Consider the following 12,970-nt stretch of genomic DNA (forward strand, 5'->3'; position numbering starts at 1 on the left):
AAACTGGGCATTCTTACCTTTGATCGGCTGCTCAGTGAAGAAGTCATGTCCCATCTTCTCAATCTTCTCCTCCAGTTTCTCAATCTGACTGATAACGGTTGGAAGATCCTGGACTACAAGCCTACCAGGGGCCTCGGGATGCTTTCTGCGGAACTCATCAATTTCATGGCCAAAGCTTCCTCCGACGTCAACAAGGAACACTTTGTCTTGAGAGTCATCAAAGCCGTCGATCAATCGGTGTTTCACGGGGTAAATGCCTTCATCCATCCAGCTTGGTCGGCCTTGCCGGTATGCGCCCATTTGCTGTGCAAATTGCATCTCGTATGGATGGTTTGCTGCGGGCTAGCTGAAGCAGTCGAGTTTGGTGTTGTATCCGTATGGTAGGGATCCGTTGAAGACATCGTGGGGCTCGCGGTAGTTGGTCTTCTTGGCGAACTCGTGGAATTTGGCTAGGGACTCCATGCAGGCTCCGGCGCTGACAATGACAATGGTTAGCTAACATTGTAGATTCGTACCAACGCACGCGCAGAAGAATATAGGCTTTTTCCGAGTGGACTGGATGATCGGGAGGTACAGACCACGTACACACACGGGTAGCCAGCGCCCATGCTGGTGATTGTGAGCGCATCCGAGAAGTTTGTTGACTTGTATTCGTCTGGCCCAGTCTCAGTGATGTAAAGCATCGCGCCAAGATGTCGCATTATTCGTCCTGGATTCCGAGAAAGAGAATCAGTGTAGACTCAATAAGCTAGTATCGTCCTGCAGGAGATGACACACCCAATAAAGCAGGATCGTGTCCTAGTGTCAGAGCTAGATCAGACACGTCTTGAGACTTTTGGCGCTGCGATAACCGAGCAAAGAGACCCAAGTCAACTGCATATGTAAGAGCTGTGAAAGCGGCTGGCTGGTGGGCGATGTTCAGCAAGTGCGTTGAAATTCGAGAAGAAGGCTACCGTACTTGCGCCCAGCAGTGCTTGATCATGGTCTCCCGTGGTGTCTCCAGTGCATGCATCAACAGACGAGCGCTCTGAAGCATGCTCAGACGTGCAGTGGCATTACCTTCAGCAACTGCGCTGGTAAGATTGGCAATGTTCTTCATATGTTGATTCACGCTTGGAAGGTCGCACGCGGTCAAGGCAATAGATATGTCAACCTCGCGAGGTATCTCGCTTGGGATAGAGCCCATGATGTCCAAATATGCAGGGCAATGAGTTCAGATGTTCAAATGATGATGCAATAGAGAGGTGAGTTTAGGCAGAACTCGAGAGGTGGAAAGAATCAAGGAATTGAAGGAGAGTAGAGGGCTAAAGGGGCAAGGTTGAGTTTCGCTGGACGGGCCGGCTCAAGTGAGAGTGCTCGCGTCTGCACGGGGCAATGGACATCGCTACCGGATCCCCCTTAATCAACATTCTTCCACCAGCGGCCCTCACTCTGCGAGCCTGATCCGATTGCTTTTGGCGCACGTCGCCACAGGGAACCTCTAGCGGAGACATTGGAGCATTGTCTTTTGTGTCTTGCGTCTAAATCAGAATGTCACTTCCGATTGACTGAGTCTGAATAGCATCTTTGGGGGCACTGGGACGTTTCGAGTTCATCTTTTGGCCGCAAAACCAGCTCAGTTCTGCAAGATGACCCGTCCGACTTCAGCTACAACGTTCTACTCAACAGATAACAAAGAACCTGGGATCACTATTACAATATGTATCATTGTCGGCATCAGCACTCTCTTCGTCGCTATGCGACTGTTTGTTCGCATCAAGATCCTTGGACAAACCCATCTAGATGATCACCTTACGGTTCTTTCTCTGGTCCGTTGATACTAGTCCCTTTCAAGGAGCAATGTCTGGATCATAAAGATGGCCAAAATGTTTAGCTGACACATCGTAACTTGGCCAGCTTCTCAGCTATACGACGATAGCTCTTGAAATTTAGGCCATTCGATGCGGCAATGGTCGGCATGCCGACACCCTTTCTCAAAAACAGCAATCCGTGGCAATCTTGTCCACGATATCAGGATTTCCTCCGAACGTCTTCGCATACACTATGCCAAAGTTCGCCGTCGTGGCACTTCTCGTAAGGATATTGAATCCAGGAAAGATGCATCAAGTAATGCTCTGGGGCATGGCGACCGGGTGTTTGGTGCTGGTTTCTCTCTGTATCATCCTACTCTTTGCTCAGTGCACCCCTACTTGGGTTCAATGGGACTTCACAGTGACTGGAAAGAGCTGTTGGAGTCCGTGAGTTCTCGTAAACGTCACGATTTTGACAGGAGGTAAGTGTTTGGTCCAGTTTACGGTGCGTTCCACGAGGCTTTCGCTGATTACAACCCGCCTAAGCATACTCCGCCGCGCTTGACTTATACCTTGCAGTCTATCCTGCGACAGTCCTGATGAGACTTCAGATGAACATCAACTCTTGGGATTGGATCGATGTATGAAGCCGAAGCTCAACACGCCTGTTTCCTATTATCACATGCCTGACGGAACCCTTAGCTCTTGCTTCATCTCCATTTACAAAAGTACAAGACTACCATGTCTCGCCAGCAAAGATTTCACGTGTAAGAGACACTTCACAAGCATTCTTGTGCTAACTAACAACCGACAAGACGACAGTGCGGACCTGGTTGTGTGGACCATGTCAGTAACGAAGGATATTGGATGTGTCAATCGAATACTTTCAGCTAACGATCTTGGTAGTGTTGAAGGCAATACTTTAATCATCGCCGCCTGTATACACATGCTCGGGCCTCCCCTAGAACTGGCTCTCGGGCGCCGCGTTCTGAGCTCAACAGACCGAAAATATCGGAAGCAAAGCGACCCAGCGGGATTGCGGTCGGGCGGGATTGAGATGAATGGGTCTCAGTCATTGCTAAGGAATGGAAACATTGTCGGCAAGACATCGACAACTATAGGTTCACGAAACGGCATGGAAGATGCGAGTAGTCAGGATAGTATTGTCGGGGCGGAGACTAGACTGAGCTCTAGACTTGCAGGAATTATGAGGAGACAGGACATCACGGTGTCGTATGAGAGCGAAGGTGCCGGCCGTGATCAGGGAATCAAGACAACGGGGAGTCCCGAAAGAGGGATTTATTCTCGAACGAGCGATGACTTAAGTCGGTGATGCCACGAATGGCTCAACTATGCGCGCAAGGATTTCTTTGCCTTTACTCCAGTCCGCGACCTGACACGAGGGCGTGCATCTTTTAACTGAAATTAGTACGGTTAGGAATCTTCGAGTTGATTACTTTATGAACTTGTCCGGACAGAGAGGAACGGTTCTGGTAGTTCCCGGCCATGAAGGTTCACCAATGCAAAGGCTAACTAAGTGGATGGCATGATGGTTGCTAATGTAGAGTGCGCCAAGACAACTTAGGGTTTTGTGGAGTTCACATACCATGGTTGTTAATACACGAAAGGTGGGCCCGGCTTTTTGACATGCCGGCGGGATTTTATACTCGACCAAACTCGGCTGCCTTACAAGCCCGGCCGGGCCGTCAATACGAAGACAACGACTTCCAGAGTGAATTGAGGATGATGCTCATCAAACCTTCGATGCGGGTCTGACCAGGTGATGTGCAAGGCTACGTCAAACAGCGACTAGATATTCTGAGAGCAATCAAACTAGCTTGAGCAACCTACTACGCGTTCCTTAAACAGTACATGCAGTATAGGAGAAGCGGAAATCCGGGAAGTTGACACTCGACATAAATAGGGGCGTTATCCCAACGGATTGCTGGCCTTCTACAATCAGTATCAACACAATCTCCATCAAGATTTCGCAAAAAGGCCATTGATTCCAGGTGAGGGAACTTGTGACTAAAAGTTACAAATTACTCGGCGATCCGAGCTGGGGAGAATACGTCAGAGGGGCTTAACACTTGTATTATGCAGCAATCGTACATCAGTTATCGTCCTCGAAGCTGATGCTAGTTTATCTACGTCAGCCATAGAAACATTTTCCCGCCCCTGCATTGGAATCGGACTGTGGGATTGGATCGGGTGGTGGAGGTGGAGGTGGAGGTGGACATCGTTGCTGCAGCGTGAATTTAACGCATCTACGCTACTGATTTCCTCATTCAAGAGACCAAGTCAGGACCCATTCTAAAAACTATCCTATTAACGGGGGGAGTAGAGCTGTAGATCATTGACGGTTGAAGAAGCTCGCAAGCTAGCGGAAAGGTCATAGCTATCATTCCCGACTTCCTTGACTTACACTGTCGCACCACTCTGCCTCCGGTATGAGATGCTTAAGTAGACCACCCATTCACCACGAACTCCTTGTTTCTCTCCAGTAGCGACTAACAGTTATCAATTGCTTTCAAGTCATTACTAGAATTTTGCTACAATGGAGTCTGTAACCCCCTCAACAGCGTTCCAGCCATATCTTAAGATACTGCCTTGGAGCCGTAGAGGGTCATTTCTAAGCCTCAGCCGCACCGCTCGACTCGCGCCTCCACTGAATCTCGCGCCACAGACCGACCTCTACCTGGCATCTCAATGTGTCGCTTTGTCAGTACCTATGTTTGCTCTTCGGCCTCTGCCTGGGGGTCTTGAGCTAAATGAACCTCCCGGCTTCCACGACTCGCCGTCGCCGACCATCTTCCAAGCCACAGTATCGTCTATTCAATGGAGCTATGAGAGTTAGATCGTCTGTGAGGCAACATACCAGGACCTGCGCTCCATTCGACTCAGAGGGAACGTACCTCTAGCCTTTGACAGCGACGTTCGATCAGACCCTAGTGTCTATATGGGGATGTACGTCTTCGAGCGCCCGCCACAGGATGGGCTCAAAGCTGGCGTTGAGGTCACGTACAAGACCTTTCCTGGCTACCGATTTCTTCCCACCAAAGGGTACTTGATTATTGTCAGTGGCCAGACCAACGCCTTCCGGGTCAACCGCCGTATCCAGATTTAGGGCACAGACGACAACCCGCAGTGGGAGCTCATCGTTCACGAGCTTGATGTGCGCGAGACAATGCCACAAGTGACGTAGAAAGAGAACTCCTGCAAATTGGCACTCGAGAACGCCAAAGAATATCACCCCTGAGAGTATGGAAAAAAAGACGGCCAAGGAATTCGATGACTTCGTCCCCGCCCTGTGCCCCTGGGCAGGTGACAAACCGACAAAGGCCGAAGTGCTTGCTAGCTATGTGACCTAGACCTCCATGGTCCGCGCTGAACACAAGTTTACAAAGAAAGCTATCTTGATGTCCAAGCTCTGGATGAACAAAGTCTGGAGCTGGGATCACTGCTTCAATGCGCTGGCTATAGCTTCCCTTGATCAGCAGCTCGGCCTCGACCAGCTCACCGTTGTCTTCGATCACCAAGCGCCGGATGGCCGTCTCCCTGACTCAATCGTCTGGCAGGATGTCGAGTGGGGGTTCACAAAGCCTCCCATCCAGGGCTGGGCTCTTTCCAGGCTCCTCGCCCAGTTTCCGGACATGAGTGACGCCAAACTGGAGCCACTCTACGATGCTACCGCCAGACTGACGGACTTTTGAATGGATACGCGAAGAGGCGACACCTCGCGTCTTCCTTTCTGGGCGCATGGGAACGATTCTGGTTGGGACAACTCCACCGCGTTCGACAGCACGCCAATGACCGTCGGGCCTGACCTGGCGGCTTACATTTTTCTCCAGGCCAGCTGCCTAGAACAGGTCGCTGAACGTCTACGACACGAGAACGAGGCCGAGAAGTGGGCAAACATGAGGAGGTTTTTGATCAATGCGCTCATCGAAGAATTTTGGGATGGCGAGTCTTTCCTCCTCAAGAATGCTATAACAGGCGAGACCTTCAAAACAACCGCCCTTCTACAGTTCATGCCTCTCGCTGCCGCGCGACATCTACCAGATGAAGTCGTTGACAAGATGATCACATATATTGTGTCCAAGCACTTCAGCGAGTGGGGTCTTGCTACCGAGGAACTCGCCTCGCCTCATTACGAGAGCGACGGATACTGGCGCGGCCCTATCTGGGCTCCCTGAACTCATCTTGTGGAATCTGGCCTGCATGATGCTCGACGAATTGATCTGGCCCATGAGATCATCACGCGCTTCTTACGGCTGTGCGAGAAGTTAGGGTTTGCTGAGAACTTTGATGCTATCACGGGTGAGGGGCTGCGGGATCTGTCATACACGTGGACCTCAGCGGTATACTTGTTATGCAACGAGAGGCGATTGAGAGGGGCAACGCTAAATAGTTTCAGGAAACAAGAGAGACGTTTGAAGGCTTGTTGAAGCCCCAGCTAGGAGCTAGGTCATGATGTAAATGCCCTTGATCCGTAGGGACTCACTGATTTAGATAGTAGACCAACGTTGACATTTTGTTCAGGGGCTGCGGCTGTAGCCGCTTGGTAGGCGAGACGAGAAGAAGAAACTATTAATTTGGCCGTGGATCTCGAATATTGAGATTAATTCTTTAGCTCAGATGATTCGCGGGGTTAATGACAAAGTGGCCGCATGCGGATTGGTGCGGCAATCGGCTCACGCAGCCGAGCACATGAACATGAGGGAATGTTGGATTCCGTAGCCGCCCAAAGCTTCCTTAGACACAACCAAGCGGACAGACACTTGTCTGAAGTCTACCCGTCATAGTCATACACATCCACGTTGTATATCAAAGACCTGACGAGTAATCTCTCTTCTAACGCGTCATGTCATCCTTGCCCATGGCCTCCCGATCAGTCGAGACACCTGCGGCGACAGAAGCCTCATTGCACGTGTGCAGTATATGTAAGAGGAGATTCATGCGAAGGGATCACCTAAAGCGTCACAAGCAGACTCATATCACCGAAAAGCCCATCGAATGCAACTACTGTGGGAGAAAGTTCGCGCGCAGGTAACGTTGTCTTTTTGTTTTCCAGACAGCTATCCATACTCCCAGGCCCTATCTGGTTTTGTCCACTTCCACGCCAGGTGCAGTTGACGACTGAGAAGCGTCCGACCTATATTGTTATGACTCTTGTACAAGTTGGTCTTATCCCTGACAATTCTTTCCTAGGGACGCAGCGCGACGCCACGAGCAGCTTCACGCTGGCCAAAGGCCGGGCTTGAGGGGCTTCACAGCCTCATCTCGCCTCCTCAAAACATGCTCATTCTGCGCCATCTCACATATCAGGTGCTCTGGAGATTTTCCGTGTAGTCGCTGCGTGGAAAAGAGTCTCCAGTGTCAATACAACCCCCCTCAACGTAGATATACTAGCTACGAGGATGAGACACCACTATCAATGGGTACTCCGAATCATGGACAGCCAGGATGTCACCCTCAACTGGATGATGGGCTTCCAGCCTTTCAACGCGGCGAAAGATATTACTCACAGAAAACTAGGTCCTTGGAGAATCCCCAATCTTATCCAGCCAGGTCAAGACTGTCCCTTGATCAAGGTACTCTAAATGAAAAGCAGAGCACAGGTTCGAACCTTGACAGAGACGCGAGTACTTGCGTTCAGGGCGTTGAAAGAAGTCACGAAACTGAAAATGATGCTGGCATGGAGATAGAGATGGATATAAGCCTCCAGGACTGCGACATGGCGCCATGGGAGGGCTCGACTGTTATTGCAAGCCACGCCCAAATCCATCGGCCAGTCGTATCCCAAAATATCGCCACGAGCAATGATTCCATTGGACGATCTCGAATTTCGGTCACGTCTCAAGCAGACATTCGCTGCATTGCGGGAAATAGTACCTCCAGCCCGGGAGAGTCGAGATTGGTCACAGGTCTGGATGAATCCTCGCTGAATCATCAAGATCAGATGTCGGCGTTCATCACGTACATGCGTGATGGATCAACCTCCACAGATACTTCAGCCTTTGAAAGAAGCCATGTTACGACCAGCCACAGACAGCTCTACGTTAATGGCCGTGGCTTTCGACAGTCGCAGGCCGACCGTGGCTTTCAAGAAAGACATGCTACTTTTCTGCGACGAGGAGTACCCGACCATGACTCTGATCCTGGTGCTTCATGGTCAGCGGTGCTTCTGGAGGAAATCAATCAAGCAAAAAGTCAGCAACAAAAGCCTCGCTTCACTATTCCAGAATCCGTATATCAGGAAATTAAAACGAAGCTGCTATCAGGAGCCGGAAGACCTTTGTTACCCGAAAGGTTTGCTGCAGATTTGGATGTTCTTTTGGGCCGAGATACGTTTGAACACCTTGTTGAGCAGTACTTTGAACACTTTCACCACTTGCACCCATTCGTCGACAGGTCCCTTCTCAGTATTCCTGTTTGGGGTTGGAGTTTGTGCATCGGGGTTGCAGCCATTGGGTCCCGTTATCTGAGTCTCCCAAAATTAACCGACTTTGGCGAGCAACTCTGTAGCGCTTTACACGACCTGCTGCTACGTGAGGTAGGCCTTCTACGGTTCCATAGTTTGCTGACTCCACGTCATGGCTGACATGAATTCGGTTTCACAGCTAGATTTTGGTCGCGTACAAGACTGTCTTCCCTACATACAGGCCAGAACGCTCGCTGTCGTGGGTATGTGCCAAAGCCATACCACCTCGCTGGTCAAATGTGGCTATAGCGCCATCTCTCTCGTATACAATTCCTGTCTTCAACTACAGCTCCTTGAAGAAGATGACAAAATTGGGCTCTATCTCGAAGGCCAGAGTGTGGAGCAAGTGTGGCTCGCATGGCGCTTTCGTGAAACAAGACGACGAACTGGACTTTTCATATGGGTAAGAATAGCGAGAATATCTGCTGTTGTCACCGTTTATTTGGCCAGAAATGACTGACACAGATGACGTCTGAAGCTTCTTGATGCTTGGCTTGCGTTAGCTGCGAACTGTCCTCCAAGTATACCATCTGGCAAACTGGCGCTCAAAATGCCTAGCGCAGAAGGTTTGTGGGAAGCGGACTCTGCTCAAAGCTGGTTCACAGCATTCGCTTCTCATACCATCACAAAGAGTGGAGTGGACGCAATTCTGTCGGAGGAGTCTCTCCGACTCAGCGTGCGAGATTCATTCGGCAATCTCTGGAGCAGCCAGAACTCTCCTCAACCTGAGAATCAACTAGGAGTCGTTATCATGATACATATGCTGCTTCGCCGGAAATGGGATATGGTACAGTATTTCAGTGAAGCAGTGCACCTCAAGATTACCTACAGTCATAAACTAGGCGGAAGAGAGGCTCAGCAGCAACAATACCTAGGCTCCATACCTGAGTACGCTGAGTGGAGGGACTATACCTGCGACTGCCTGGACCTCCTTCATTGGGACGCTATTGGCTTCATAGCACAGCAGTCCATGTTTGAGAGTCCATCAATCCTACATCTGCACCTTTCCCGCTTACTCATACTGGCACCTGTCGAGGCCCTCCTGCGGTGCGCTCAGACAAACGCAGCTGGTACGTCCATGGACAGCCTGCCCCATTCGATATACGCATCATCAGAAGATCGGACTACATGGCATATCACAATTCTCTCCTGGGTTCGAGAGGACAGGTACAAAGCCCGCCTAGCTGTCATCCACGCTGGTGCCATCCTATGGCACGTTAGGCGATTCTCCTCACACCCCATCGTGGAACCATTCGCAGTCTTTCTGGCAGCGTTAACTCTCTGGGCTTTTGGAAACTTTGGTCCTCGACGTGAGAACACTTGCTCCAGCTTGACCTGCAGTCAACACACAGAGCGATTCCCCTCGGGCGAGACTCCTTCGACTACCGGCCCATCTCATTGTACAGATTCATCCGACACATCGTCACCCGCGGCTGGCAACACTAGCATAAACATGAATCCTTCGCAAAATCGTCGTCCTGCATCCTCACGCTGCGAGGTGTCCTTGACAAAACGTCGCATGCCACGCTTGTTACAACTTGATCGCCCGCTAGACGACGAGTTTGTGCAATATTTCATCCGATATGGCGGTAATACCCAACTCTTTCTTGAAGGTGTCGATGATTTGTGCTCTGAGGAGGGTCCCGCCCAGATTCTACAAGAGACATCAAGGATCTTGATTGAGCAGCCCATGTTCTGGACAATATCTGCGGGGTACGCGGCTCAGCTGGATGTAATCTCAGCCAATACTACATGTACTACTACCGAAGAATTGTAATGGAATCTTTCTCATGAGCGAAGGGCTTGTTTCACTGCTCGGACTCTCGTGCAAGGTACTTGGCAGAAGGAAGGAATTGGTGCCAATTTTGGTTGAGTGTTTGAAGCAGCAAAAGTGGAATTTCTAAACACTAGCTCGATTGTACATGAAGCCATTATCTCTTGTTCCTTATTCGCAAGCTATTTGCATCTACCGGGCCGACTGAGATGAAACTCGTAAGGCGCCTGGACTGGGCATGCCCAGTACCTAAACAACGTCTCACATGTTGTCTATATGTGATAGACAAGTAGACCTCTACACAGACTGGACCTAGGCGACGCCTACAGGGGCATGACTGTCTGGAAGTCTAAGGTAGCAATATAGTTCTCCACTTCAGACGCAAAAACGCTGCCAATAGCGCGGCGGCGGAAGTACAATTTCTGCCCCATTTGTAGGAATGCGTCGCCAGGTTACTGGTGCGTCAAAGGAACACAAAAGTCGTCGGCGGTTGTCGGCAGATTCTTCTGCAGCCATAATTGAGCGAGGCAAGACAAGTTGATGCGATCTTGCATAGTATGTTGTAAATACGGAGGATTCTAATTGTCGTCTGACCTACTTAGGAATAGACTCCTCGACTATGGGGCAGATCATGGATGCAATTGCTCATCAAGTCGCCCGTTTGGGTAGCATGACATGGGGTCCTACCTCCAGTCCCCAAGCCTCACCTCCACCTCCACCCCCACCTCCACCTTCAATATGTTAGAGGGCACATCTGAGGCATGGGTACGGAATATTTTAGGTGTCTAGATTCAAGAACATGTGACCATGATCACTATCGTATGGCTCGAGATTGTCAGGACCAGTGAGCTAATGCAAGTTGGGCTTCGGTAATTGTGGATGCAATAATGCCACAAGCAGGGGTGCTGCTCTTAGACCAGATGGATGAGCTTGAGTCGGACCCCAGATCCGGCGGCTCGGCCCAGGAATAGCAGCATCTCGCCAGTCAGACTTCTTTCCGAACGATCTGAAGAAGCATTATCGTTCACAGCTCGAGCTCTCACCATGATGTTGCGCGCCGTTATATGCTTGGTCACGACTGCGACTGTCCTGACTTTGACGCGACGTGATGTCAATCCGGACGCCATCTCTGTCGTCAACCTAGCAGTGGACCGCGGAGAGTCTCAACATGGCGCCTCAGGTGTCCTCTACAGCCTGCCCTTGGACCAGAACCAGATCCCTGATAAGTGGTTTATTGACATGGATTACGGTTACTCGCCGCGTGGCGGCGGTTCCTCGCTGACAGCCGGAGGCCACGCATGGATTACTTCGTTTAATGACTACAAGGTATGTAACTTGCGCTTTTGTGTTACCTCCATATCTCATGCCCCTCAAGAGAGAGCACTAACAACGACAGGTACGCATGAATGGCGTGATATTCAACTACCGTATCGTACGCAAGTACAATAGCACGTGCACGACCATGATGAGCGACCTCTGGGGTGCCGATGGCGGCCAGCGTGAGACAAACGGGCCCTCCCCTGGTGATGGCGGTGACTGGACCCAGTGGGACCAGTTTCTCGCCCAAGTTGTCAAAGATCTGCGCCAGAACGACGCTCTTGAGGGCATGTCACTCGATATTTGGAACGAGCCCAACGGTGAAGTTTACTGGGACCGACCTCAGGCTCAGTACCACGAAGCCTGGGCCCATGCCTATGTCTACTTACGCAAGGAGCTGCCCAACACTAAGCTTGGTGGTCCTGCCGTCAATACGGATCCGTCTGTCTCGAACGAGTGGTGGACCAACTTTGCCTCCTTCCTTTAGGTCAACGGCACCATTCCCGACGAGTGGGAGTGGCATGTTCTCGGCACTCCGGACTTTGAGACATCTCGTAACTTCTTGTGGGAGCCCCCCGACAAGTATAACCTGCCTCATAAGCCTATCAACATCAACGAGTACGCCCCTGACAGCGAGCAGACACCTGTCTTCAGCGCCTGGTACATTGCCAGCTTCGAGCGCATCGATGCCAAGGGGGCCCGGAGCTGTTGGATTCCCGCCTCCTAGGCCTACGATATTCTGAGTGGTCATCTTACCAAGCCCGGCGGTGGTGAGCCCAACGTCTACAACCCCAAGAACCAGGATTACAGGGCAACTGGTCAGTACCTCGTCTACAAGTACTACGGCACCGGGGTGCAGGGTCACCGTGTTGAGACACTGCTTTCGGCCAATAAGGACTTTGATGTCTACGCCACCGTTGAGGGCAATCATCTGAAGATGCTCTATGGTTCTCGCTGTCAGACTGGTAGTCCGCCATCCGTGTCAACAACCTCGACATCATCGGTCTACCATCTTCTGGCGATACCAAGATCAAAGTTTTGACATTCCCTTTCCCTGGTGGCCTCGAAAACACCTGTCGACGAGCCTGTCTATATAGGCACCTTTGATGTATCGTACAACGATAACTTCATCCAATTTCCAGTTTGGCCCAGTGATGAGTTCACTACCTACGCCCTTGAAATTGTTGGTTCTCAGTAAAGGGCCTATCGATATATCCAATTTTATAGAGGTTTTTAGGGGAGCATCCCTCGTGTGTGAGGTTCATCAACAAAAGCTTTGCAAGGAATGGCTGACTTTTTTCTGCAACGACTGCTTGTTGCATGTTGCTATTGAAGAAGTTACGGAGATTCCTCATCAAATCCTCAAAGACAAAGCAGTCCTCAATTCTGTCCGCCTGGAATAAGCAACATCAGGTTTTACAATTGTTATTCAGACAACAAATATCAATAAAAATATGCTCTGAATTCAATACAAGGCGTTGTGTAACATGATGAAATTAGATAGGGTAAGCTCACTTCCTCTGCTGAAGTGGCTTCAGGTACATCAGAATGCGTGTACTTAAAGTAACTAAATGATTTATAACAGATATCAGCCTTGATGATGTT

The 12,970-nt window shown here is 50.4% G+C and overlaps 6 protein-coding genes across 6 annotated transcripts; 4 read left to right on the plus strand and 2 right to left on the minus strand.

Moving 5' to 3' along the window:
* Positions 1-342: 342 nt before the first annotated feature.
* Positions 343-683, minus strand: BDZ83DRAFT_758703 (uncharacterized protein; the record flags this gene model as incomplete). The annotated part of the gene is made up of 2 exons (XM_060515072.1): positions 343-475; positions 586-683. 2 exons carry the CDS (start codon positions 681-683, stop codon positions 343-345), a joined length of 231 nt encoding a protein of 76 aa, XP_060357486.1.
* A 65-nt stretch (positions 684-748) lies between these two features.
* BDZ83DRAFT_658202 (uncharacterized protein) lies at positions 749-1,186 on the minus strand (the record flags this gene model as incomplete). The annotated part of the gene is made up of 2 exons (XM_060511015.1): positions 749-904; positions 959-1,186. The coding sequence occupies 2 exons, from the start codon at positions 1,184-1,186 to the stop codon at positions 749-751; spliced, it is 384 nt and encodes a 127-aa protein (XP_060357487.1).
* Positions 1,187-5,167: 3,981 nt separating this feature from the next.
* Positions 5,168-5,986, plus strand: BDZ83DRAFT_758704 (Six-hairpin glycosidase-like protein; the record flags this gene model as incomplete). Its single annotated transcript, XM_060515073.1, has 2 exons — positions 5,168-5,433; positions 5,518-5,986. The coding sequence occupies 2 exons, from the start codon at positions 5,168-5,170 to the stop codon at positions 5,984-5,986; spliced, it is 735 nt and encodes a 244-aa protein (XP_060357488.1).
* A 719-nt stretch (positions 5,987-6,705) lies between these two features.
* On the plus strand, positions 6,706-7,176 carry BDZ83DRAFT_562024 (uncharacterized protein; the record flags this gene model as incomplete). Its single annotated transcript, XM_060503571.1, has 2 exons — positions 6,706-6,839; positions 7,002-7,176. Coding segments are annotated over 2 exons (309 nt in total), but the record flags the coding sequence as incomplete, so codon positions are not given.
* A 1,409-nt stretch (positions 7,177-8,585) lies between these two features.
* Positions 8,586-10,207, plus strand: BDZ83DRAFT_216803 (uncharacterized protein). Its single transcript, XM_060501736.1, has one exon. It carries the CDS (start codon positions 8,825-8,827, stop codon positions 10,049-10,051), a length of 1,227 nt encoding a protein of 408 aa, XP_060357490.1. The 5' UTR covers positions 8,586-8,824; the 3' UTR covers positions 10,052-10,207.
* Positions 10,208-11,092: 885 nt separating this feature from the next.
* BDZ83DRAFT_758706 (glycoside hydrolase superfamily) lies at positions 11,093-12,407 on the plus strand (the record flags this gene model as incomplete). Its single annotated transcript, XM_060515074.1, has 4 exons — positions 11,093-11,374; positions 11,445-11,792; positions 11,853-12,025; positions 12,110-12,407. The coding sequence occupies 4 exons, from the start codon at positions 11,093-11,095 to the stop codon at positions 12,405-12,407; spliced, it is 1,101 nt and encodes a 366-aa protein (XP_060357491.1).
* Positions 12,408-12,970: the final 563 nt, after the last annotated feature.

Source organism: Colletotrichum acutatum (genome assembly GCF_030867785.1).
Source record: "Colletotrichum acutatum strain CBS 112980 chromosome Unknown BDZ83scaffold_257, whole genome shotgun sequence".
Taxonomy (NCBI): domain Eukaryota; kingdom Fungi; phylum Ascomycota; class Sordariomycetes; order Glomerellales; family Glomerellaceae; genus Colletotrichum; species Colletotrichum acutatum.

Excerpts from the sequence above, each read along its gene's own strand:
- BDZ83DRAFT_216803 (XM_060501736.1), top strand. The coding sequence starts at position 8,825 with ATGCCTAGCGCAGAAGGTTTGTGGGAAGCGGACTCTGCTCAAAGCTGG.